Here is a 27,956-nt window from a genome sequence, read left to right as displayed (position 1 = left end):
ACGAACACACACCGGAGAAAAACCTTATTCTTGCAGTTTGTGTGATTATAAAGCGAGTCGATCGAGCGATCTTACTGCTCACAAACGGACACACACCGGAGAGAAACCTTATTCTTGCAGTTTTTGTGATTATAAATCAACTCAATCGAGCAGTCTTGCTCATCACAAACGGACACACACCGGAGAGAAACCTTATTCTTGTAGTTTGTGTGATTATAAATCGAGTCGATCAAGCACTCTCGCTCGTCACAAACGGACACACACCGAAGAAAAACCTTATTCTTGCAGTTTATGTGATTATAAATCGAGTCGATCGACCGATCTTACTGCTCACAAACGGACTCACACCGGAGATAAACCTTACTGTGCTGTACTGTCTGTGACATTAAAATGAAGACTGCTGGATCTTTGAAAATGCATATTATGTTGATTCATAGTGGGCTGTATGGCTGCGAGTACTGTGACTGTAATCCTAAAGTCCTAAATCCAATGAGGATTTGTTGAACTACATATAAGATCTAGGCATATATTACCTCATCTGAACAATAGTTTAATCCAAGAAGTTCAGGAAAATAACTTCGCTAGTTAATACATTAATACATTATATTATATTATGGCATGTTTGAAAGATTTACTCGGGAAAGAATTTAGATAAATTCCAAAATCTTATCAGTTATTCAAGAAATTATTTGAACGATATTGCAAACTTTAGAGTGTACTCTATTTTTGGTTAATTGCTAAATACAATTTGTGGCTCAATTTTATATTTTATTTAATAATTTGATGATTGAGCAGTTACAAATTATAATACATAATCCTGTTATTTCTAATTCTGCTTGCTAAAGATGTAAAAAACATTAATACAAAAATGTCTATCAGGAATGTCACTTAAAAAAACAGAAAAGTTTGAGGGGGTTGATATCAAAGAGGCGATGACAGACGTGCAACCAGTTTACCCTACTTCAACCTGGTCATCATCAGCATGCTCTTGTAAATGTGAAGAAAACGACGAAAATAAAAATCTCAAAGCTGAAGCCGTGCTGTGTAATCAGTTTGAAACTGGTTCAGAACACCTCAACCAAGTAGGTGAAGTTGCAAAGATGGAGGATGTCAGAATTTTCCGTGATGTCCTGGCTAAAGCTGAACCTTTAGACTATAAAGAACTTCAGTGTGATAATTGTAATCTTACTCTAACACCATCGAACGTAAGACCTGCGAAAAGAAAATCTTCTTCTGTTCGTATACCTACCGAGTCTGATTGTGGTATTCAGGCTGAAACTCTATTTATTGGAGAATCCACTCCGTCTGGGACTGGACATAAGTTGAAAAAACAGAAACGAAGACACACCGGAGAAAAACTTTATACTTGCAGTCTGTGTGATTACAAATCAAATCGATCGAGCACTCTTGCTAATCACAAACGGACACACACCGGGGAGAAACCTTATTCTTGCAGTTTGTGTGATTATAAATCAAATCAATCGAGCAATCTTACTGCTCACAAACGGACACACACCAGAGATAAACCTTATTCTTGCAGTTTATGTGATTATAAATCGTATCGATTGAGCAATCTTGCGGATCATAAACGGACACACACCGGGGAGAAACCTTATTCTTGCAGTTTGTGTGATTATAAATCAAATCAATCGAGCAATCTTACTGCTCATAAACGGACACACACCAGAGATAAACCTGATTCTTGCAGTTTATGTGATTATAAATCGTATCGATTGAGCAATCTTGCAGATCACAAACGGACACACACCGGGGAGAAACCTTATTCTTGCAGTTTTTGTGATTATAAATCAAATCAATCGAGCAGTCTCGCTCGTCATAAACGGACACACACCGGAGAGAAACCTTATTCTTGCAGTTTGTGTGATTATAAAGCGAGTCGATTAAGCACTCTTGCTAATCACAAACGGACACACACAGGAGAGAAACCTTATTCTTGCAGTTTTTGTGATAAATCGAGTCGATCGAGCAGTCTTGCTGCTCACAAGCGGACACACACCAAAGATAAACTAGTACTGTGCTGTAATGTCTGCGACATTAAAGTGAAGACGGCTGGATCTTTGAAAAGGCATATGTTGATTCATAGACCATAGTGGGCTGTATGTCTGCGAGTACTGTGACTGTAAGTCTAAATCCAAGGAGGATTTGTTGAACTACATAAGATCTAGGCATATATTACCTCATCTGAACAATAGTTTAATCCAAGAAATTCAGGAAAATAACTTCGCTAGTTAATACATTTAAACATTATATTATATTATAGCATGTTTGATAGATTTACTCGGGAATGAATTTTGATAACTTCCAAAATCTTGTCAGTTATTCAACAAATTATTTGAACGATATTGCAAACTTTACAGTGTACTCTATTTTTGGTTAATTGCTAAATACAATTTATGGCTCAATTTTATATTTTATTTAATAATTTGATGATTGAGTAGTTACAAATTATAATACATAATCCTGTTATTTTTAATTCTGCTTGCTAAAGAGGTAAAGAACATAAATACAAAAATTTCTATCAGGAATGTCACTTGAAAAAACAGAAAAGTTTGAGGGGGTTGATATCAAAGAGGAGATGATAGACGCCCAACCAGTTAACCCTACTTCAACCTGGTCATCATCAGTATGCACTTGTAAATGTGAGGAAGACGACGAAAATACCAATCTGAAATGTGAAGAAAACGACGAAAATAACAAACTGAAAGCTGAAGCCGTGCCGTATAATCAGTTTGAAACTGGTTCAGAAAACCTCAACCAAGTAGGTGAAGTTGCAAAGATGGAGGATGTCACGATTTTCCGTGATGTCCTGGCTAAAGCTGAACCTTTGGACTGTAAAGAACTTCAGTGTGATAACTGTAATCTTGCTCTAACACCATCGAACATAAGACCTGCGAAAAGAAATTCTTCTTCTGTTCCTATACCTACTGAATCTGATTGTGGTATTCAGGCTGAAACTCTATCTATTGGAGAATCCACTCCGTCTGGGACTGGACATAAGTTGAAAAAACAGACACAAACACACACCGGAGAAAAACCTTATTCTTGCAGTCTGTGTGATTATAAATCGAATCGATCGAGCAATCTTGCTGCCCACAAACGAACACACACCGGAGAAAAACCTTATTCTTGCAGTTATTGTGATTATAAATCAAATCAATTGAGCAGTCTTGCTGCCCACAAACGAACACACACCGGAGAAAAACCTTATTCTTGCAGTTATTGTGATTATAAATCAATTCAATCGAGCAATTTTGCTCGTCACAAACGGACACACAGCGGACTCCGGAGTTAAACCTCATTCTTACAGTCTGTGTGATTATAAATCAAACCAATCGGGTAGTTGTGCTATTCACGAACGGACACACACCGGAGATAAACCTTATTCTTGCAGTTTGTGTGATTATAAATCGAGTCGATCAAGCGATCTTGCTCGTCACAAACGGACACACACCGAAGATAAACCTTATTCTTGCAGTTTGTGTGATTATAAATCGAATCGATCGAGCACTCTTGCTGCTCACAAACGGACACACACCGGAGATAAACCTTATTCTTGCAGTTTGTGTGATTATAAATCAAATCAATTGAGTAATCTTATTGCTCACAAACGGACACACACAGGAGAAAAAACCTGTGCTCTACTGTCTGCGACATTGAAGTGAAGACGGTTGGATCTTTGAAAACGCATATTATGTTGATTCATAGTTAATTGATAGTGTGTTTGGGTTCAAATATTGTGACTGTTATAATAATTTTATCGTGTTTGATAGATTTCAAAAATAATTTTTAATCTTATTGTTTTTATGCATATTTTAATAATATGGAGTCAAATATCGGGTCCCGGCATAAAAGTTTTTGGTATATGTCCCCTGAAGGTTGAGTAGTTAATAGATCACTTTACAAATACTAAGTGATAATATAACAAACTGTCAAAGATAACGCGAAACGGATTTGAAATGACGAAGTTTTCAAGCGATTTGTTTATCTCGTTAGCAAAATTGATTGGGTTATCTAAAAACTGCGAAAATTAACGTTCATTCGGTAAAAATTGACATTGTTATTATAATTTAATTCGATAATATATACCTCAAATGAGTGATGATAGTCATATGCTAAAGAATTATCTCAATTAGGCACTCAGTGACTGAGAAATAAACCTCAGCGTGTACTGCCTTAAAGTAACAAGTAGAGCTAGAGGACAATTTTATGTAAAATATTAATATGATTTCAAATTTATACTGAATTATCACCAAATAAAGTTTATTACTATTTGTAGCTACAGGTAATGTCAACTCCAGTTCAATATGTTCCTCTCATAAGTTCTATAGATCACACATTTTGGACCCAACTCAATGCTAAAAAACTCGATGAGCTGAAACTGGATGAACGACCTCTGGATCTCACTGCTTTTTATACTAACGGTAAGTTTTTTTGGCTCATCGATTTAAATAACAAAACGGTCAATATTATAAACAAATATATAAAATACGTCACGATTTTTATTGCCTACAAGACAAATTCTTAAATTCATTCAAGTCTACAGTCAACAAGCATTTGCTTACTGCACAAGCACTTTAGCAGAATGGTTCAAATTTTATACTATTAGACAATTATATAATTTGGAACATCACACCTTGATAGCGACGAGCAACAAAATTTTTATAGAGAACGGAATATAATGACTACCTTAGAGCTTTTTACAATGCTACATGCCATTTTCCTGATAATGTATCTGTGAGCATTCTTTCAGACCCTGTTATAAACTAATGTAAGAGATAAGAACTATTTCAATTTACTGATAGTTTATTACATTTTTACTAAGGTAACCTTTCAATTGATTGTAATTACAAATTTAAATGCAAGTGCCGAGTACTGCCTCAGGGTGGTGTTCCTCAATCAATTTTAAATTTTAGAGAATAATAGAATAATATGTTCATTTATAAATTATAAAAGTTCATCTGTTCATGTGACTGCACGGCTCTAGTCAATCTGATCGGTTAACTGTTCACTATTTACTATTTTCAGACTGTAAACCAGGATTGCCAGCTCACCTGACGCTATCTTACGACAGTTTTACTGACAAGCCGGTAGACCGGGGAACTGCGTACACTGGAATCGTACTCAATACCAATACAGTCGAAGAGTTTAAAGCTAAGGATTTCGGTGGAATACTTAAGTCAGCCGGAGAGAAGGTAACACAAAATCAACTTCCTTCTTATATCATCATATGATATAGTGATATACCAATCAAGCTTCAGCGTGCTTTCTTTTATGCCTAACCTTGTATTCAATAGACTCTCCTACTTATTTGCTGGTTTATAACGGGAAACTCCATCCAGATCTGGTCAACATTCAAAGATGGAAGTGCGGTAGAGAAGCCAGTGACAATAAACCAGTTCTACTGCGTGTGTTTCGCAGATCTCAAGAAATACCGGTACAACTATTGGTTCTGTTTTCCCGCGTTTGTTACCCCAGCTGCTGTAATGGAGAGGAGCACACTGGGAGTTAAGTTTACTAGTGAACAGAAGGAAAAGTTCCGCTCAGCAGCTAACCTAGGTAATGCGAAACATAAACTTTATCGATAGATTTGTAGTGTTAGTAGCTTAAGTTGATGACTGCAATTTGATCTGGGCGACTGTGTTCTTGCAAATTTTATTGCTAGTTTACACATTTAAATGCTGATGACCATGGCGCTCACGCATGCCACATACGCGCGCATACTTTACTCTGACGATTACTTGTGGGATTCGAGCCTCAAGGAACATTAATCCGTCTCACGTATCTTTCAAAATCTATCACTGCCTTATCAATTAAGTTATCATGGCATGGGAATTGGGATAGTACCGATTTCGTATTTAAAATTGGGAAAAGTTGAAAGAAAGAAGCTACATTGACAAATATTGTCCGAAGGCAATAATAAAAAAACGTTTTAAAACGTGTCAATCTTTCAGGGGCAACGTTTTTAGACAAAGAACAAAACGTGATACAAGACAAAAACAATGCTATCTCCAACATGGTAATACGTTTTATCATTAAGCTATTAAACCGTAGCAGATTTTATTCCGTGAATATGTTATATTGAAAAATGTGATTTTTGATAGAACGGGGCAAGAGCAAATCATATTTGTCAGCAAGAAAACGTTAGCGAATAAAACGTGAGTGACACCAATCTGTTGAAGTTGTATTTCCGTGCTTGCACGTAATCAAAAGAATAATTAAACATGCAATAACAGATACATGCCTAATTAACCAAGTCAGCACCTGTTCTCTCGATCGAATTATGTAGGTCTACACTCTGCAGTCAAGCTCGCATAATGTCAATGACGGTAAACCATCTCATCTTTACATAAACAAAGCCAGCTATTGTCTAAATAAATTTCACGGAAGCTAAGCCAGGCCAAGATCGTTACCATCGGCCAATCAACAAGGTTCCTGCTATCACGTGACAAACTCTTGTTTTCTCAGAAACTACTTGTTGAGTAGTTGTTACTACGTTAACAAGTGAAAACATATCGTATGGAACTGATGAGCTAGCTGATAGTCTACAAGGAACTACAATTAACTTACCATCTAATCACAAATTATTTTATAAAACACATAATTTATAAAACACAGATATTTTATAAAACACATTGTTGTGGACAGAGAAGAGATATAGTAAAGTTAACATTTTCAGGAGTACGTGCTGATAAAGGATCCTAGTACGGACAGTGAACACCCTGGCTGGCCTTTACGCAACTTATTAGCTCTGGTCTCCTTCCATCTGTAAGTGAACAATATGCCTGCCATTTCCACAGCCATTGTTTGTCGGGTGCGGGTGTATTGTACCATGTCATAACAATATGGTTCAACAAACAATAACTTGCGGCCACCCCCTCCTTAACACCTAGTTATTGTGGGCTGACTACATAATTAGTACTAACTTAAATTTACAATGGAAAGGAAAACGCCGCGGTAAATCGGGGTATGGGGTAATTCCGATTTTGATTGTTAACATTCCATTTGGGGAGTGACAGCGGTAAATCGGGGTTTGCGTTTAATTGAGGTGAGCTAAATCGGGTTTTTACTGTACCATTATTTCGAAGCCACCATCCCTTTAGCGATGATCTGAATGAATGCTCCCAAGTTTTTAAAAATCTGTTGTGATCGAATAAACATAAATATAGATTTTTCCTCTATATATAATATTGTTAAAACTAACGTATCAATTCGTGACAACATCTCACTTCATGAACGATCGCAATGACGCTCTTGTTAGATCACAGTAGTCCTACACTCTGTAGTATATAAACTCTACAATTGTCATCAGAAAAGAGAAGAAAGTAGTAAAAGTGATATGTCTACGAGAAAACAAGGTAGCGGGTCAGCAGAGTGTAGATCACTCCCTGTATCTGGAGGTCGAACTTGAGCCCCTCTCAAACACAGGTATTACAACAACAGGTACAATTAGATAAACTGTAAAACAGAAAAATGATTTCCGTTAACGGTAACCGAGTGTGAAATGTTCAAATCAGTAGTTTGCAGCATTTCAAATTTTGCAGAGGTTCTGGCCACAGATTATGCTGAGAAATCACGATTCTAATCATCAATCCGATATTTGATTTAAATGAAGCGTTGCTATGGTTACAACTTTACAACTGCTAAGAGAAAAATATTTCTCACCTGTGAATTTTATCGTCGAAAAATGTTAATAAAATGTAGCATCACATTTCACCTGGTCATTATTTGCAGGGATGCCTAAAGTTGTCGGATGGGAACGGAATACGAAAGGAAAACTAACTTCTAAATTTGTTGATCTATCCGCTTCTATGGATCCTGCAAAGTAAGAATCTTAAGTATTAACTCTTTTCAGTTTTCTTAAATAATACTGTGTATCATATGAATATACATTATACAATTAACGATGCAACGACTAATTTTGAAGAAACAATAATCGTCGATTAGTCTTAGTCATTCAATATCGCTAAATATTCTTGTAAAGGTAGTTTGATTTAAAGCGTGTGGAGACTGGAGATGACCAAATAAAAAAGGGGGGAAATAGTCCCCTACATATTATACATTAGTCGCAGTGAAAGGTAGTCGTTTCACCCCTTCCCATATAATAACATTTAAAACCTGGTCATAATGGATGTGTCATTGCTTGTCAGACGTTGCTCGCCCCTCAGCCGGGTCGGCGGACGGTTACATGCGAAGTCGTACAGGTCATTGCTAAGGCGCACCCTTTAGTTAAACACCATGGAGCACATATCCGCGGAACCTTAAGCTTCCGAAGAGTAGCTAGTAATTATTAAGCGAAAAAGATTAGTTCAGATTTTTAAAAGTGTTCCAAACTGGCTGGAGCAATGAGTTCCAGTTTCACTTTTTCAATTTAAAAAACGTTGATCAAAAAGAGGACTACAAAGTAGTTACTGAGCACAGCACCAAACATTGGCTAATGGTCAGATTCTTGAAAACAGCTGTGGCTGTACATAATAAAGAAGGGGGGGGGGGGGGAGTTAATGACTATCAGGTGCGATTCGGACAGAAAAATGAGGGAACAGGACATGAGACATGTCTCAGTCTTAGATAAAGTACAAAAGTAGTGTACTCAATAAGATTAAAGTGACCACTGACCAGGCCTCCTGGTGTTGCAAACAAATATATTTCGTGAAAGACAAATAATATACAATACATATTTAAGTGACTTTGGAAACTTAGCTAACAAACAGATAACCATGATATGTATTATATAGTAACATACCGCGGCTCATTGACTGACATCAAACGGCTATGTCCGAGAAGTTAATTTTAAATAATTTTCATATAGCTCCTCCTCGTTTACGTGACACTTAACCGATGAGGCAAGATTAGAACTCATGGAATTATTTGCCATAATATCACAGTTAATAAGCAGCATATTGTAATAAGATCTTCTTCTTCGTAGGGGGCAGTGGTCTTTACTACTAAGGAATAGATCAAAACCACTATAAGATAGAGCATTGAAGCCCTGTGCTTACCCCGGTAAAGTTAATCTGTGCAGAAAGCAAGGTTAAGCCTTGTCCTCTCCACATTTGGTAAAACGTTTTGTTGCTTGTATAAAGCCGATGATCCTTGGTAATGAGAACTTGTCCACTATATCTGTCACACTGAGGTAGAAGGAGTCAAAGTATCCTCCTCGCTGGTAAGACCATTTCGGGCACTGACCAATAAAGTGGTTCATTGTCTCCTCTTCCATGAGACAGTGTGGACAGGTTTTAGGGACAGTTGTCGGCTTGTACTTATTGATGTGATAGTTTAATTCACAATGTCCCGTGAGGAATTGTGTTGCTGTTCTTGTGCTCTCTTTGCCAAGTTTCGGGATTGATCTGGCGAACTTTTGTCCCCATACTCGTTTAAAGTGAGTGTTGGGTAAAGTTCTCCATCTTTCCCTCATCTTCCGATGACTTATACTCCGCAGTGCTCCCTTCCATAATACTTTTGGTATTGGTAGTTGCACTTGAACGGAGTCCAGATTGTCGGAGCCTTTTTTGGCAAGAGAGTCTGCCTTTTCGTTGCCATCGTAGCCTTTGTGAGCTGGTATCCATCGTAGTAGGACTTGATTGTCCATTGCTATTTGGTTAAGCTCACTTATAGCCGTGCTGGTGCTTTTAGATTTGACTTTGATGTTGCTCATTGCCATTATTGTCGCCTGGCTATCGCAGTTTATGATTATTTTCCTAGTTTTGGTCCCAGATTCCCGTAATATTTTTGCCGCAGTGCCTACGGCAAAGGTTTCGGCCTGGAAGACGGTTGAGTTGATTCCTAGGTGGTATGACTCCTCACATGTGGGGTTGTCGTTGTCCACAATGTACACTCCTGCTCCAAATTTTTCAGAAAAATGAGGGAACAGGACATGAGACATGTCTCAGTCTTAGATAAAGTACAAAAGTAGTGTACTCAATAAGATTAAAGTGACCACTGACCAGGCCTCCTGGTGTTGCAAACAAATATATTTCGTGAAAGACAAATAATATACAATACATATTTAAGTGACTTTGGAAACTTAGCTAACAAACAGATAACCATGATATGTATTATATAGTAACATACCGCGGCTCATTGACTGACATCAAACGGCTATGTCCGAGAAGTTAATTTTAAATAATTTTCATATAGCTCCTCCTCGTTTACGTGACACTTAACCGATGAGGCAAGATTAGAACTCATGGAATTATTTGCCATAATATCACAGTTAGTAAGCAGCATATTGTAATAAGATCGCATCAAGATAGATAGCATGGAGTGCTGTTTTTAATAATAACCCTACTCTGCCATAATATTTAAGATGGATAAAACCATTAAAATTGAATCAGGATTGTTTAACTTTTAATTCACTAAGATATATAATAGTAATCACTCGCCGCTTGTTCCAAATCTCTGGGTTTGAAAAGTTCCACAACATTTCTTAAACTTAAGTCCCTAGATAGTTAAATGCAGTTATCGATACGTTAGATAAATTACTCTGATGTCGCCCCTCCCCATTCCTAAACTCGTTAGTCAAAGGAAACTTTATGTATGAAAATGCAGGGAAAAGATACTATGTACTATAATATAGGTAAATTATGACATTATGACCAATTATGCCCCTAACTTCATCAGGCAAGTATTAGATACATAGTTGCTTTGTTTAACAAGGCTTGGTGCCGCCAATGAAAACGTATGACGCTGAACGTCTTTAGTTAAACTGGAGTAATTATTGCAATGGTAGAGTTCGGCAAGGATAGAATAGTAAGATAGATTGTGGAACCACAAGTAGACCTTCTTACACAAGGAACACTAATAAAACATCTGATCTCAGCAGAGATTTTTTTATTTGATATAAAACACCATCAAAATTTCCTCCGGCAGGATCTCCGAATCATCAGTTAATCTGAACTTGAAACTGATGCGCTGGAGACTTCTCCCTGAGCTGAATCTGGAGGTGTTGCAGAAGCTGAAAGTGCTGGTGCTGGGTAGTGGCACTCTCGGGTGCAATGTGGCACGGTGCTTACTGGTATGTTCGTCAACTTTTCGTTACTTCTTTTTTCGATCTTATGTTTTTTGTGATATTTGGAGAAAATTTGTTGATTTATAAGTACGTGTCCTACAATTTGCAGCTTACAGGTATTTAGTATCAAGAATTAAGGATTTTTATGTAATTATATTATGTTATTATTATATTTTTGTAAATGGTCATTACAACCGCCGCGGCACCTCCCAGATCAACAACAACAATTAAATTGTGATTTGTAATGTGATACAGTCATTAATTCTGGAAAATTGATTCAAAAATAAATAAATTCTATATAAATGTTTACTATACAAATGGCACGGTGCTTACTGGTATGTTCGCCAACTTTTCGTTGCTTTTTTTCCGATCTTATGTTTTTTGTGATATTTGGAGACAATTTGTTGATTTATAAGTACGTGTCCTACAATTTGCAGCTTACAGGTATTTAGTATCAAGAATTAAGAATTTTTATGTAATTATATTATGTTATTATTATATTTTTGTAAATGGTCATTAGAACCGCCGACACCTCCCAGATCGACAACAACAATTAAATTGTGATTTGTAATGTGATACAGTCATTAATGCGATAAAATTTACTCAAGAAAAAAATTAATTCTTTATAAATGTTTACTGTAAAACATATAAAATGCCCTAATTTTGCTAACCTCTTCTTTTCTAATCTCCAGGGCTGGGGAGTAAAGAATATAACTATGCTAGATAACGGTAAGGTCTCGTACAGTAACCCTGTCAGGCAGAGCCTCTTCAACTTTGATGATTGCGGTAAACCAAAAGCGGAGACTGCTGCAGCGCGGATAAAACAGATAAACCCTAGCGCTGAGTCCCGCGGGGTTGCCTTGTCAATCCCCATGCCCGGTCATCCTGTCACCAAATTAGGTAATAGTCTCAAAATATAAGCTCTTTAATCTCTTTTAAGCTGATAGAACCGATGGAATGGGTTATGATTTATCTCTGGCTGACGATACCCCCAATTAACTGTTGATCTTGTGTCAGAAGAGGAGAAGGTGAAGGAGAGTATAACTGAGTTAGAGGAGCTGATTGACTCGGTGGATGTGGTGTTCTTGCTAACTGATACCCGGGAATCACGCTGGCTCCCTACTCTTATCTGCTCTTCCAAACACAAGGTTTTTTGGGAAAAAACCTTTTCCAGAAAACAAGAATAATAATGATAAGAAATGAAATTTCAGCATATTACACAATGTTAAGTTTGGAATTGTCGCCCGTTATAATTGTCGACTGGTTATGAAACTCAGTCGGTATTTTCTCCCCCAGATCTGTATAAACAGTGCACTTGGGTTCGATACTTACCTGGTGATGAGGCACGGTGTTAAGGGGGAGTGCGAGGTGCTGGAAGCCCCTCATATTGGTGCTAGCACTATAGCTGGCTCCCAGCTTGGGTGCTACTTTTGTAATGACGTTGTAGCTCCTGGAGACGTAAGTTATAATTCACTGAGTGGTTGTTACAGTCCTATAATGTTCACTTTTCTAGGAGACAACAGATTTCGAGGAAACAACAAATTTGTATTTAAATCAATTATAGCAATAATAATTTTATAGGGCATTAAGATTATTACATTATTCAAGAATGTACGATCTGGGGTATGACTACGAGGGGTGTTGGGTACCGGTATGGTACGAGGGGTGTTGGGTATGGTACGAGGGGTGTTGGGTATGGTACGAGGGGTGTTGGGTATGGTACGAGGGGGTTAATTAATTAAGTAGATTAAGATAAGTTAACACTAAACATGTTCCGGCATTGTCCCTGTAGAAATTATAAATTAAGCTTCACGGTACAATAGATAAGCAGGCTCTATCGGAGAGAGTACCGACCAGGGCTACCTGCCCAAATGTTCTTCTTGGTTTTTAAAATATTTAAAATAAAAAGATATCAAGTAAATATACCAGTGACTTAAAACTATTATACTATAGTTTTAAGTAACTGGTATATTTACTTGATATCTTTTTATTTTAAGGATTAAATTTCCTTGTCTTCTAGAATGCAATTGGTTCTTGCTACTTATCACAAGAGTATTGTACCCAACATTGACCGGCGAACTGATAGCTACTTCAGAAGCAATGAACTACGATCTTCTAGATAAAATACTTCTTATCTATCCATTGACTTCTCATTATCTCCGTGTATGTCAATAAAGTTAATTTGATTTCCAAACTTTCTAATCAAAGCGATTGTGTTCACTGGACTCAACCAATAATCAAGTCAAGATTTAATTAATTATCTTTAAAGTGATTATTAAAACGTCCATGCTCTTCCATGTTCCTTTTATTTCTGCATTTATCAATTTATCGATATTTCCCGATTGATATTATTGATGGAAAGCAATATTTAAGGAAATTAGTAAGCTCAGTTTACCATAGTAATTTCCTCTTGGCTCTTTGTCACAAAGATCATCGTTTTGAACCTCGGTACACTTTCTTTCTGGGTTAGACATAGTATTATCAATAATGCATCTAAACTCAATGCTACATTCTAGTCCTGCTGGCTCGAAAAGTAGAGGTGCTGCTACCCCTGTGGAAAGTGAAAGAAGGGCTGATTACATTAACAAATTGAAAAAGGGACGGTATAGTCCATTACAAAGCCCCAACGCCGATGCCAAAGTGAATGGCTTATCTCCCTTACAAAGAAAAAGCATTCTCAAAAACTTTGAGCGGTCTATGACTATAGCTGATATAAATTACGCTAGGATGTCTCCAGCCAGTAGGAATGTCTCCAGGATGTCTCCACCCAGTATGCATGTCTCTAGGATGTCTCCAGTCAGTATGAATGTCTCAAAGATGTCTCCAGCCAGTGCAATTATATCTAATAATATGTCTCCAGAATTGCTTGATAAACCTGAGAAATTGTTGAGGAACAAGATAGAGCAGGATCTACTCACAATAGACGGAAAAGCACCGGATAGTAACCTCATATACATAAACTGCTCAGGTTTACAGTATGTAACAACAGAAGAAACATTGAGTCGGTTCCCTGACTCGTTACTCGCAAATCCGGAGGAGCGGCAAGCCCTGTATTCTCAGCAACTAGATGCTTTCTACCTTGACAGGCACATGTCGTGTTTTGAGTCAATCCTTCAGTTTTATCAAACTGGGGTAGAATGCCCTCCGCCATTCATTGACCTCGAGATTTACGAGGCAGAAAAGGTATTCTACGGTCTGTATAAACCACAAGACACGGTCATCGAGATTGAGGAGAGCATCACAAAGGACGGTTCCAATCTTTGCTGTGCGGCCACGAAAATGGCGATCCACAAATTTCTGGTCAACCCTCCAAAGAGGGGTTTGGCATCTATTTACCACGTGACGGACATTGTAATGATCGTTGTGGGAACAATATTGTTTCTCTTGGAGTCAGAGGATTCTCTTGAAGACAAATTTGATTTATCAAAGGTGAGTGACTCAAAAATCAACTTATGCCTCCTTTCGCTGAATGCGATGACAATCCTCTGGTTCACCGTAGATTCATTCCTAAGAATGGTAACCTGGCCAAAGTTTACCGACTACTGGAAAAGTATCATGAACTTACTGGACGTAATATCTGTGCTTCCGTTTTACATAGAGATGGTCCAATGGGCGTTCACATCAAACGCAGATGATGGCAATTACGCTATTCTCCGTGCGTTGAAGCTAGTGCGTGTGGTGAGAGTTTTCAAGTTTCTGCGTCACTCACAGGGTCTTGTAGGAATCATGAGAGCAATGGGAAAAGCTCGACAAGAACTCGTCATACTCTTTATAGCTATGTTTCTCTTCGTCATCACATTTGGCTCGATAATGTACTACCTTGAAAACGTTGAAAGTCATCACGATCCCGATGGTTCAGGTCCCAGTTCCCAGTTCTCCTCCATCCCCATGTCCTGCTGGTGGGTGCTGGTGTCAATCACAACAGTGGGGTTTGGAGACATGTATCCGGTGACACTTGTGGGAAAGTTGGTGGGCTCGGTGGTTCTTTGTCTAGGTGTTGTCATGTTGGCTCTACCCATGACTATCATTGTTAGCAAGTTCAACACTGAACTCGAGCAGGAGAACAACTCCTGAGGAAATGTTGTACTGCTTGAGTTTTGGAATGTTCAACCCAAAGTCCTGGATTGAGATATTGGACACGAAGTGACATAAATGCATTTTTGTTAGCAGTAAACTGTATTTGATAACGTGGGAATATTTCATATCTGATTCATTTGTAATCGAATCGAATAGTTTTTAAATGTTACTTGTTCCTTAAATTTTGATAGATTAAACTAACTTGAAGCTCGGTTAGTTTACTAATGGAGCCTATAATTATGGTAACTACCTTCGAGAGGAAATATTTAACATACAAAATAGCATTACTGATGTTAACATAAAATGATAAGAATAGATTTAATTTCTTTTGTTTTGTTTTCTAATGGTTTTTATTTGTTCCTTAATTTCTGATAGATTAACTTGAAGCTCGGTTTATCAAGTACTTACTAGGTAATGTTCCACAGAATTTCAAATATCAATAAAGCACCATATCTGGCTCCCAACTTGACTGATACTTTTTAACGACAGCGTAATTCCACGAGATGAGAGCTGTAATAGTTCACAAATCACAGAGCAATTGTTCTATTAATATTCAGATTTTTAACATTAATCTTTAAAAACAATGAAGTTACCGGATAGAAATATGACTGATGATTCGCATTTGTAATGATTACTGCTCAGAATTTCTTATTATTACATTGTTGCGACAAAGAAAAACAGAGGCTTTATTTAAAAGAGCTAGTGTTTCCCTTTGTCGCATCAAGGCGATAATAGCAAACTCTTAACAGTAATTATATAAAAAATCATACAAAAACAATAATAGAACAAAAGTCATATGTAATTGCTATTTTAAACACCTATAATAATGTGTTATAATATTTATCCTCAGTCCACTAAAGACAGGACCTTGGATCAGATGTGCACTGTGACCCGACCCGGAAACGCTTTCGTGGCAGCCTCGCTGGCTGTTGAACTCATGGTCTCTATTCTCCAGCATCCACTCGAGGTTGGATAAAATTCATTTTTGTCTCATTTCAATGTCAACATTACCAAATAACAATGTTACCAGGAGAATATGGAATTAAAGATTCGATAATTCTAATTTTTTCGCCCTGAAACTTTAAAATTGGGAGCGCCAAATTTGTGTACTGTATACTAACATAGACAGTTTTTGGGTTTTCCAAATAGTTTCTGATTATTCTGATTTGCGACAAATGATATTGCACTGTTAGGATATACTAACATACTGATAAATTAGGGACAGGCTCCAGCGACTCTAGATCTAAACGACGAGAAGCAAGACAGTTGTTTGGGCAGAGTGCCACACCAAATTAGGGGTTTTCTGGCACACTTTTCTTCTGTTCAGCCTGCCTCTCACGCATTCGACAAGTGCACCGCCTGCTGCATGGAGGTGAACATATATCAACTCTTATCTTTTATCGGATAATTACTTTAATAGTGTTGCCGTCACGAACAAAGCTTCCCCCGTGATATTTATTAATTTTCTTCCTGGTATTATTATTATTTTTCTGATATACCGGTCACTGTTGTCTACTATAAGTGTACTACATGGAACGTTATCACGGACGGAGAAACGCGTGGGAGGGGTTGTTGTGGAGAGGGTTACAATTTATATAATTTCAGATAATCTCCAGATACCGTGAAAATAAAATGGGGTTCCTGATGGAGGCTTTCAACGACGCTAATTATCTAGAAAAAGTATCAGGACTGGCTGACATGCTCGAGAATACCAACTTTGATGATGTACGTATCAATATATTGCTTGCTCCTCCCAAATTTCTGGGTAGATTACATAACATGAAAGATAACATGAAAAGATAACATGAAATATGATATTTGGTTTTTACTATAATTTTTAATACGTTTAAGTTTTTCTATTTTTGTTTATCTTACTTCTCGAACTCCTGCTGACGTGCAGGTAGGGCTGATAAATGAATAAGAGAAACCACGCCTTATTTAATCGTTATCTCTCTCTTATAGGTGTGGGAGTTTGACTCGGACATTGAATCAGATTAACAATGTGGACTGGACAATATCATGGGCTGAACAACATGTGTTACTTGTTAAGCAATAATTGCTAATGGATTTTATTATACGAATTTGATGATGACATTTAAACGAGCGTATTTATGTTGCAAATTGATTTTTAACATCGGGTTTGATACCATGTATTCTAGTTAAAATAATTGGCTTGATTCATAGTTTCAAATTAAGTTTTCAATCAAGCTGGCCTTGATTGTTGATTTCAAGTATTTGATAATAGCTTTTGAATGTGTGTACGTGTCTGAAGATTACTTTCTATTGTGATTTCGTAACCATGTGTCTTTCTTTAATTTTCCACGTTGCGAGGGATATGCGCGGCTCAATAATATGTCCAATGCAGAATCATTTGTTTATATTTTCGTTACGGCGCGTTCCGTAAACTGACACGAAGAGGTAGCTTACAAGTGACGAGTTGAGTCACAGTGTAATCTAGCAAACCACATAATATATTTATGGAGATAGAATAAAGAAACCATATGAGCTACAAGGAGAGCTCCACTTATTCAAATGTAAATCAAGTATGAGCTGATGAAGCCACATCATCATGTTATGGGAGCAAAGTATACGCAGAGTAGTTCAATCTTTCATCAAATGACTCTCTTTATCAGTCACTCTGATGGTTTCAGGTCAGTTTGCGTGTGTGTTTGAGATAATGAAAACTTAAAATAGAAACGCGTTGTTCGGCGTAGATCACGCAGTTTGCATCTCCAGCTACTCCAAAATAGAGATCGAATATCCAGCCACAACACTGTAATCTGAGGATTTGCAGCCTAAATTTTTACCAATGATATTTACAACACGATTATCAACAAATTAGTATTTCTTGCCACGTTTTTACCGAAATTAATTTCCTAGACGTTCTGTAATTTGTAAGGACTGTATTTATCACGCCTGTGTCCTATAGAGAGAGAGAGAGAGAGAGCGACGTCGGGCCACATAAGCTCACATCTGATGTGGATAATTACGGCTGAGTTTGTATTAGGAGAAAGTTTTAAACATTATTCTTTTAACATTTGCGGCACAAAGAACGCCGTGACTTATGTCAATTTACCAAAATAACAAAATGTCGCCCGCACATCACTTAGTGATGCCGAATTACTGCAATTATGGTAAGCATGAAAATAATTTTTTACTATTTTCCGTTTTACATAATTACTTCTGGTGAGCGGTAACTGGATCCCGTAATTCGATCAAATTGTTGTGATTTTTTCCAACAACTTGATCAGAACTTCTTAGAACTGTGCTTTCTGAGAACTGTGCGCTCTTTTATCATTCCCCTCATAAAATGCGGCACGAAAGTATTTTTGGCAGATTTTAGGTATGTGAAAAATGGCTTCATACCTTCCAAGTGTTGACACGCGCTGATTAAAGGTCAATTGTCAAATTCTTGGCATACTTCAGGCCAAAGTTCTTGGTTTGAGGAATTCCTGGTCGAAATACCAGCAGCTCAATAAAGGTATGAATACCTCAAAATTCGCGAAAAATGAAATATTTGATGCAGTAGGAGAGATAGGTATGTGGGTTCATAGCCTTAACTCGTACTCATGGTCCCGTTTTAGGTAAACAGTATTAAAACACATTCCAACGGTGGATTTTCCCGTTTTCTTTCCTTTTCTGGCTTCTGCTTACCCGCTACTTCTCTGAGCTGTGTACGAACAATCTTCAAATTCCGCACATAATCGGAGATAACAACAAATTCCACGTTTGCCGATGGTACAATAGGGACCCGGGAGCCTGAAAAATGTGCCAAATTTTAATGTCAGCCCAAACATTTCAAGAATTCAGGCTAGCCAAATAAGGTGCCTAAAATTCCTGGCCGAGCTTCGAAATAGTCAGTTTAGCAGCAGCGCGCCTGGTATGCACATTCCTGAGCAAATCACATGCTCTGAGCTCGCTGATCGCTTGATCTCCGTATTACACTATCTGCAATGTAATGACTCGAGATAATCTGCTGTCTCACGGGCAGTATTTACAATTTTAGTTGTTCTGTGGAAGACACGTACTACGTTTACCCTGACTCGAGATATTGCAACAATCTTAATAACTCAACCATATCTCATGTGTGGTGAGTTAAGTTATGGTGAAGTAATCCAACCATCAGTGAAATAGAATATCATACTTTATTTATAGGAACAGCATTCTTTAATCAAATAATACGGCCACCTTTTTGGAAACGAATAAAAGGCCCAGATTAAAATAAACTCTGCTACTGCTAGAGCTACCTGATTACTGTGCAACTTGCAGGCCGTGATTAACCTCAAATCACTGCATTGTCTAAATATTTAGCGCAACATTTAGCCCAAATACAACAATAAAAGCAATACTTCAGAATGAAGTCCTTTGTTTAATGCAGTGCAGTGCAGTGCGGCTATCTGTAATGAGCAGCACGAATACCTCTGTAACTATAGAAGTATGAAGTATGTAACGATTTATTGAGAGGATATATGTGCACTCATACACTATACCATTAAATATTTGTAGCAAATATCTCATATTATGTAGTTACGTATGCAACAAAGGAGAGACTGGTCGCTGGCATGTGTCCAGCAATTATCGACACTTCACAAAAGTGGCTGATCATGTCTAATTATAGGTCTGTGTGACCCAGCTACTACCCAGGGTTCCCCCAGGCCAATGCTAGCAGCACTTTGTCCCTATAAACGGGGAGGCGGAAGTAGGGGGGCACTGAATATTGACACCTGATTTTCCTGTTAATTGAGTCAAGTACTCTGATTAGACCAGACTTAACAGTATTTGTGATCCTCAATCCATTGTGTGAGGATATATTATTAGGTTATTGTGCGATCGTTTCAGGTGCTAGGTTTTGTAAATTGAGGGGTCCGGAAGTAATATGATGTATCAAATTATTGGGCAATGAGCCGTTTCTTAAAAGTCTCAGAGCATTACGGTATCGGTATATTGAATTTAGAAATTTAGAAAAAATAACAACATGTGCGTGCTTGCCTTTCTGGGAAACTATTATTGAGTTACTTATTTCTAAAGTAGCCAATTGTCCGGCCAAATTCACACAGTTACCATTCAGTACGCGTGATGGATTGAAAGCAAAGCTTAATATCGGCCACTTAGTAAGTTAGTATCTTCATTGCGTGCATTATAAATTCAATAGACCCTTCATTGTTTGAACCGTGAACTTGAGTGGTAGGATATAGAGCCATTATAAAATACTCGAGTAAATTTTCATTGAGTGCTTACTAATATCAAAATATGTCTCGGTGGGAAACTGTTATTTTATCGCACATGATGTTTCACGGGTTCTAAAGTAGGTATTCTCTAAATACCTCTGTACCCGCTATTAAATTGGCCTAAATTCCACGCAAAACCCAAACATGCTCGGCACTATGATTGTCACCTATGCTTTTTGCCGGTTATGTGTGTTTAGAACGCAAGGTACAGCAGGTATTTCAACATGTGGAACTATGCGAGGAATGCAACCAGGAAATATGTTCTCACGGAGTTCTGTGGAGAAGCCCGCACTGAGATCTCTCTCTCTCTCTCTCTCTCTCTCTCTCTCTCTCTCTCTCTCTCTCTCTCTCTCTCTCTCTCTCTCTCTCTCTCTCTCTCTCTCTCTCTCTCTCTCTCTCTCTCTCTCTCTCACACTCTCTCTATCTCTCTCTCTCTCTCTCTCTCTCTCTCTCTCTCTCTCTCTCTCTCTGTCTCTCTCTCTCTTTCTCTCTCTCTCTCTCTATCTCTCTCTCTCTCCCTCCCTCTCTCTCTCTCTTTCTCTCTCTCTCTATCTCCCTCCCTCTCTCTCCCTCCAGTTGGTACCGAGATCCAGGTATGCAGGGTCAAAGTGTGAAAGCCATCCAAATACCATCGACCCGTCCAAGTCTTTGATGATGGTGTGTGACCCATGGTGGACAAGGGATAGGGGGCTGGTAAAGTAGACGGTCTTCGTTGGAAAGCTATAAAATTAGTGCGGTGAGCGTAACGTGAGGCAGCTGTCACTTCAACTCAGTTTACCGCATATCTCTAGCGGTTTCGTGCCTCGTGAGAAGTCCGGAATCAGGAGATAACTACCAAATCGCTCTAAATAGCTCAAATACTTGAGCAACGTCAGGAGGTATCAGACTACTTCAGCCTTTGTCCAGGAAAAAATCTTATTGCATTCTTAAAGATTACTCAAGTTCATATCTTCTCTTTCGCGACCACACGAAAGAAAATCGTTTACCAAACCATGAGTGCATGACATTTAATCCAAACTATTCATGAATGATTGATCTCATTTTTGAAAGTATTTAGTCCGTTTATTTATAAAGGGGACTAAAATAACCGCAAAGTTTAGTCATCGACATAACATCTGTCCTCCTGATCATGTGAAACCATATTTACGTGAGCAGGATTCCAGGCCAACAACTCTCCTCATTCCACATCATTACTCCAACACCAGGGACCAACAAAAAGTCCGCAAATTAATAGTCCTACAATCTGCCAGATTCCTAAGTTCCCCTACAACTGCGGTATCTCACGAATGAAGTGCTCCGAGAAAATGCGGGATCTAATACGAGGTGGGTTTAACATACCTCGACACGACTCTTCCCAGTGAGGGAGAGGACATTCCTCAGATTACTGGGACTCAGTCACACTCTCTCCCCCCGGATAGTGCCTGTCTTGGGCCCCTAATTAACACTACCAGCTGACTAATGAGAGTTTAATTAACTCTGACGGGGCATTTACAGATTTTGATCAACTGACAGGTTGATATCTCTCTATTTTCACACCAGTTATAAGAGTTGTCAGTGTGTTGTGTCCTCAAGGTCTGGACTCTGCTCGGTCTCGACACTATTTGGCAGGAGGTGTTGGAAAGTTCTCGTCTCGTCATTTCCGCTAGTCCAGACCAGTTTCCTGGTCCAAATATATCGTCTTCTGGTCTTCCAACCCCCGACCGTGTGAAACCCTGCTCCAACGTCTCACCAACTCCTTAAAATCCACCACAAAACGGTCCTCCCTGTCGTAAATTACCCCGCTAGTTTTAAAACCCATGCTATATTTACACATATAGTCATAACTCATAGAGAGCAGTACTAGTAGGTGTCTTAGGACTCCTTACACTCACGTGGAGAACCCACACGATAATATTGAAATTAGTAGATAATTCTGGGGAACGTACAGTGCCTCACGAATTAGTTTCATTCGTTCCAGCGAAAGATTTGCAGTCAAACTAAGTAACTAACACACTTCTACGGAAGGACAGTGTAGACAAGTATATGGGAAGTAAGATCCTCTCGGGTCCTTTAAACTGATCATATCTGATATGCCTGTGTTATGACGCCAACCTTACCAATATCTCCTGCTACCTGCCGATACTGATGACCGCTCTTAACACTATAATGATCCCGGCCAGGTCGTAATTTTATATCGATCAGATTTTATAACAATAACTCAGTAGTTAATGAAATTTCAAATAAGATTCTGGGTATTCTGCAGAATATTGAGAAAGATGGCTCGTAGGGAGTAATTAAAATCATTAGCGGGAGCACGGATTTGATCTTATTTACAGAGTTCACAAGATACTGTAGACTAAAAACTGGATCCCGTTAAGGATCCGTTATGAAGAAGGCGGATCCTTTCCCTGAACTATTATAGCTATGGCTATTATAATAAGCTTTTACAGATTGCATTAATAGTCTTGCAGCTGATCAGGCGCACAAGATGGCGTACGAGACATGTACGCCATTTCTTCGAAAAGGAAAGTTAACAATATCTGCAGCATTCTGCAGGCCGTGTTTACTGTCCAATTGCTAGAGGTAGAAGAGCTAATACATACCTACATTTGTCATTAAGGTGATCCCGATGGGGGGTGAACATCACGCAGCAGAAGTAGGTCTGTAGGTCTGTACTTCACCACTTTACTTTAAGATCATGTCAAAAGTACTTGGCTACTTCGAACAATATTCTCATAAGCTAAGATCTTAAGGGGGCACAACTGTCAGTACACGGTAGGCAGATTGAAATACGGCAGCTAATTAGTTCTGCTTTTGCTATCATAAAATAAATTCCATAAAACAATTGCTGTAAACGATGTTTACAGATATTTGTTAGCAAATATTCACATGCTGATGACTTATTTCTTTAAAGGGGTTGTGATGATACATAGAGGCCACAGAATAATGAGTACTACCGGTGGAACTAATTTGATCTACTATCTCACGACAGGCCCTATGTAAACATACTGTACACTTAGAACAGGGTCCCTTCAAAGGAGAACCGCCTGATTCTCCAGAACTGAACTGAAATCAGCTTTTATAAATTTAATATCTGGTGAAATCAAAAATAGGAACATTGTAATGAATTTGTTAGGTTATTTTATTTGATAACATAATATTAACTCGGCCACCTGTGACACTAATGTGTCATATTCAGGTGCTTACATAATTAAACAATCTGGTGATTGTTTGCAAATCACGTGGTATATGATAAAGGTTCAACAGCTGGGCAAGTAACATAACTTTGCAATAAGATGGCAGATTTATATGGATACATTTGACTGACATCAGCTTTATCAGAACCACTGAAAGTACACTACCCATAATGTCACTTTCCCTGCTGTTGAACTGCTACTCGAGTGTCCGAAATGTGGCACATTTATCTCCATTAAAGGTACTTGTAAGTTAGTTAGTAAACCAACACATTTAACGGCAAAAGTCCCATCTCGTCTTGGTCATAGATGATAGACAGCAACAATTATGATTCAATAATGGTTTCAATTACCCTTGCAGTAGCCTAGCCCCACCTGATAAACTGATTATATTACTTATGGGACATGGGTTACTACATACTTCTGGGCGCTACTGATTGAGTTTTGACGTGACTCCAGAATTACTCGCTACTTGGAAGTTGCCCAAAGTAGAATTATCAGGTACCGATCAGCCCGAGACAGAGGGTACCTTAGTGCAAGAAATATAGGCGGCAAGAATATAAGGCGCTAGAAATTAAGGCGGCAAGAAATTAAGGCGATATTTTTTTCGGAAAAAATACGATTTTTGATCGCAAATTTGGTTATAGTTTTGGTCGAAATAGTGTCAATTTTATTCTTTTATCAGTCTATAAAGCATAGAAATCTGTTTAAAAATACGATATATTGGACATTGGTCACATAAAAACTAAATGGTGCATGCACATTATATTTATAGTGATTGCTGTTCTGTCGTCTAAGTTTATAATTTTAAATTAGGTAGACATCCACTACATCAGCAAACTGCAAGTCAATTGGTATATTCATTGCATTTGACAAAATGATAGTGCACATTCTGTACGCGGCAAGGAATTTTTATGTATGTATACTACATATCATCATTAAAATTAAAAATTATTTCTTTTTAAAATTAAAACTCGATTTAAAGCTTAAAAATGAAATGTAAAATTGTACGAACATTCGAATTTGAACTGACAAAGTACAGCTTCGACAAACGTTTGGAGGATGAATCAGCTGATATTATCAAGAAGCTATTTCCAGACACGACGGAGCAAGATGACGACGACTATCTTGGTTATGGATTGCAGCTGCTGGAGATATATGACTCTGATGAAGAAGGAGAAGACGAGAATATTAATTGATATATTAATGTATTTAGACTCAAGTTAATTTATTTTAAATATGTATTTCATTGAATTCTAGCAAATAACGAAATCGACATGTAAATTTAAAATAATAAAATCACACGAAAATTTCTTATGAAAAAATCGCAAGAAAAAAAATTAAGGCGGTTAGAAATTACGGTGGTCAGATATTAAGGCGGCAAGAAATTAAGGCGATTTTGTCAGAATCGCCTTAATTTCTTGCCGCCTATATTTCTTGCACTAAGGTAATAATTAGTAATAGAACTTCTAGAGAAAAGAGAGGTATATTATACTATTTTTACACCATTCATCTTCAGGGCTGATCGGTCAGATAAACTTGGTAAGGGCCCTACTCTACTTAACCCAAGATTTGGAGAAATTCTCACGAGAAAAGAAGATCAGGGCAGTTCCTTGAACTTGGGAGTACTAAAAATAATTAACTTTCAGTATCGCTCAGACTACTTGACGTCATGAAACTCAAGAATAATATTCTGATTTTGGTCGTTTTGCAGGTTTTGCATTCGTATCGGGTTACTATCTTTTGCTTTCTATTTTTACACCGATCAGGACATACTCGTAGATATACGTAATGCTCAAAAAGTATCCAGAAACTGCCTACTTATCTACAAACACAGCAGTGGAAGTACCACTTCACCATTTTCAAACTAATTATCTGGAGAACGGTGTGCGAGAGCTTATATTTAATAAAGTTCTAGGAAAGGTAAATGGTACTCTAGACTTTCCAGACAAATCCATCATATTAGCTGTTCAACTTTCCCACAAGATGCGTGGGGTAATCTATTTTCTTCTAAACGATTTACTTTAAAATGTCCGTGTCACCAATCATGAGCGTCAGAGGAAATGTGATGACAATCTGTCTGGTACACGAAATAGCTATGATCTTAATTCTTTTATGTTCATCGATACAAAATTCACATGCATAGACGCGGGGCCCCGGGGGGGGGGGTGGTAAGACGGCGAAAGAAGTGATCCGCCAGATTTTACTTACTTCACGTCTTGAATGAGTGAAACTGAAAGGAAGTCTTAAAGGACCATTAAAAACTGAGATTATCCTACTTTAGTAATAGTATGTTCTCATTATCAAACTATATAAGTTCCATCCTTTTCAATCGAATATTTTATCGATAAGCTGGCTATAATAGTGGTCCCCCCTTCCCCATCTTTATTAATTAAGTGCTGATGAATGATGATACACCAAATTGGTTGGCTACAACACACGTTTACTTCAGTGATACCTCATCCAGAGCTGTGCAGAATTTAAGTATTAATTCACCAGCTTCACATGCACAACACATAAACCCCATTTAATTTTGATAATACCAAATGTTTATTTAGAGAATAAATCGATTAGATTTGCAAGCTTCTGGAAGTATCGAGACAACCGACGGATCAGATTAAACAGGGTCTTGCGGCGGTAATATTACTTAGGTAAACACGGTAACGGGTACTTGTAATATTAATTCGATAAATTTTATGGAGATAAGGTGAGATCGTCGTGGATTGAATCTCCGGTAGCTGCTGTCCTAGCAACCCCAGTCTCCGACTGAAGTGGATTGTTGCTCCAGCAACCCCTGGTCCCTCACTCTCTACCCCACTCTAGTGAGTTGTTACCCCAGCAATCCCTGGTCCCTCACTCTCTACCCCACTCTAGTGAGTTGTTACCCCAGCAACCCCTGGTCCCTCACTCTCTACCCCACTCTAGTGAGTTGTTACCCCAGCAACCCCTGGTCCCTCACTCTCTACCCCACTCTAGTGAGTTGTTACCCCAGCAACCCCTAGTACCTCACTCTCTACCCCACTCTAGTGAGTTGTTACCCCAGCAACCCCTGGTCCCTCACTCTCTACCCCACTCTAGTGAGTTGTTACTCCAGCAACCCCTAGTACCTCACTCTCTACCCCATTCTAATGAGTTGTTACCCCAGCAACGCCTGGTCCCTCACTCTCTACCCTATTCTAGTGAGTAGTTGTTTTTTTTTGTAATAATTTTATTCGATGAAAATTCATTTCATGCCTCCGTGATTCTCCACCCACATACAAAAAAGTAATTTAGATGACAAATAAGATGATCAAAATTTCGCCCGGTAAATGTGTAGAAAGTGTGAGAAGTTGGTCTGCTTGGTGGGGGTAGCAGTTTCAGACTCTGGTTTCTATGCGCTGGTCCCCTGGTTTAGGAGCTCACTGTGCTTCAAACGATCTCACTCAGCAGACTTGTCATAGATAATCACATTGGTCAGTGCTTGAACTGCGGACTGGCACGATATTTCATGTCATCATCCTCATTTCAACGATAGGATGATAACGCTCTAGAAATCTAATTTCGGATGGTATAGTCTGGAAATAGGTTGGTCGAGAAACGAAGCAGACCCAAGACCCGAACATTATCGCAAATTATCGGGATTTGTCGGGAAAACAGTTACTCCTAAAAGTAGATATGAATCGTTTACCCACGGCTGTCCAACAAAGATGCACATTAAAAGAAGATGGTACATGAAATTTTCAGAAAATACCACTTTCCTGTTGTAAAACGGAACTTATGTCTAGTTTCATAATTCATTCCGGCGGAAAAGTTGGGCTCATTCGGACGAATGTGGTAACGGGGAAGTCAAGCTCTTTTATCCCGATAATTATTTGTCAATTCAGATAATTTAATCGAGAAAATAATCTACCGCAATTCTAGTAACCGAGTACCAGTCGGGCATATTCACGGGGTAGTGCGATGTCGGTACTAGACCAGACTAGACTAGCCTTCAGTTAATCTGTGCCATACAATACGGTATACCTGCCCTGCCTTCTAACGTTTTATTAGAATATTCTGTATTCCGTGCCGGATACCAACACTGAAACCCGCTAATTTGAGAGAGAGAGAAAAAGAATCTTGTCAATTGTGCTGCTCTGAGATGCGGAAGTTGGAGAAACAATGATAGGAATGATGGGATTGTGGCGCTGATTAGGTGCTATATATTTAGCTGATGTTATAACAGCTCGGAATTTGGATTCCTCTTACAAATGCTTAAAATACCACTCATGACAAGGAAAGCGAATCTCGAAAGACATGTGGTTTGCTTGGTATTTAACAGCTCCTCACTGGAAACCTCCCTCCTGGAATGTTGACCAACAAAAGACATCTGTTAGCTGGAATTCTTATTGGCATGAAACTTGGGTGGTAGTTGAGGGGAAGGCATTGTTGTACGTTAATTTGAAGAGATGTTTGGAATGTGAGCTGTAGTCC

At 38.3% G+C, this 27,956-nt stretch overlaps 3 protein-coding genes across 5 annotated transcripts in view; all 3 read left to right on the top strand.

Annotated features, from left to right (window-relative positions):
* The window catches only part of LOC134815342 (ubiquitin-like modifier-activating enzyme ATG7), a 78,935-nt gene that overhangs the window by 23,867 nt on the left and 27,112 nt on the right, over positions 1-27,956 (top strand). The window contains exons 2-16 of one of the 3 annotated variants that reach the window (XM_063823865.1): positions 4,304-4,442; positions 5,047-5,213; positions 5,361-5,577; positions 5,973-6,037; positions 6,698-6,786; positions 7,331-7,446; positions 7,753-7,843; positions 10,888-11,032; positions 11,719-11,926; positions 12,044-12,174; positions 12,323-12,484; positions 15,954-16,070; positions 16,323-16,475; positions 16,709-16,828; positions 17,066-17,400. The exons of 1 other annotated variant lie outside the window; for it this stretch is intronic. In XM_063823865.1, coding sequence (XP_063679935.1) covers positions 4,307-4,442; positions 5,047-5,213; positions 5,361-5,577; positions 5,973-6,037; positions 6,698-6,786; positions 7,331-7,446; positions 7,753-7,843; positions 10,888-11,032; positions 11,719-11,926; positions 12,044-12,174; positions 12,323-12,484; positions 15,954-16,070; positions 16,323-16,475; positions 16,709-16,828; positions 17,066-17,101 — 1,953 coding nt within the window. In that variant the 5' untranslated portion in view covers positions 4,304-4,306 and the 3' untranslated portion in view covers positions 17,102-17,400. Of the gene's footprint in view, positions 1-4,297; positions 4,443-5,046; positions 5,214-5,360; positions 5,578-5,972; positions 6,038-6,697; positions 6,787-7,330; positions 7,447-7,752; positions 7,844-10,887; positions 11,033-11,718; positions 11,927-12,043; positions 12,175-12,322; positions 12,485-15,953; positions 16,071-16,322; positions 16,476-16,708; positions 16,829-17,065; positions 17,401-27,956 lie in introns of those variants that run through there. One more of the 3 variants, XM_063823866.1, reaches the window with a different exon arrangement.
* Positions 882-2,375, top strand: LOC134815004 (zinc finger protein 771-like). The gene has a single exon (XM_063823435.1). It carries the CDS (start codon positions 882-884, stop codon positions 2,109-2,111), a length of 1,230 nt encoding a protein of 409 aa, XP_063679505.1. The 3' UTR covers positions 2,112-2,375.
* LOC134815343 (potassium voltage-gated channel subfamily A member 1-like) lies at positions 13,363-15,436 on the top strand. The gene has a single exon (XM_063823867.1). It carries the CDS (start codon positions 13,514-13,516, stop codon positions 15,098-15,100), a length of 1,587 nt encoding a protein of 528 aa, XP_063679937.1. The 5' UTR covers positions 13,363-13,513; the 3' UTR covers positions 15,101-15,436.

Source organism: Bolinopsis microptera, chromosome 5, assembly GCF_026151205.1.
Source record: "Bolinopsis microptera isolate Bmic1 chromosome 5, MBARI_Bmic_1.0, whole genome shotgun sequence".
Lineage (NCBI taxonomy): Eukaryota > Metazoa > Ctenophora > Tentaculata > Lobata > Bolinopsidae > Bolinopsis > Bolinopsis microptera.
The sequence above is the reverse complement of the archived record's forward strand: the minus strand, read 5'-3'. Positions and strand labels throughout refer to the sequence as shown.

Excerpts from the sequence above, each read along its gene's own strand:
- LOC134815004 (XM_063823435.1), top strand. The coding sequence starts at position 882 with ATGTCACTTAAAAAAACAGAAAAGTTTGAGGGGGTTGATATCAAAGAG.
- LOC134815343 (XM_063823867.1), top strand. The coding sequence starts at position 13,514 with ATGCATCTAAACTCAATGCTACATTCTAGTCCTGCTGGCTCGAAAAGT.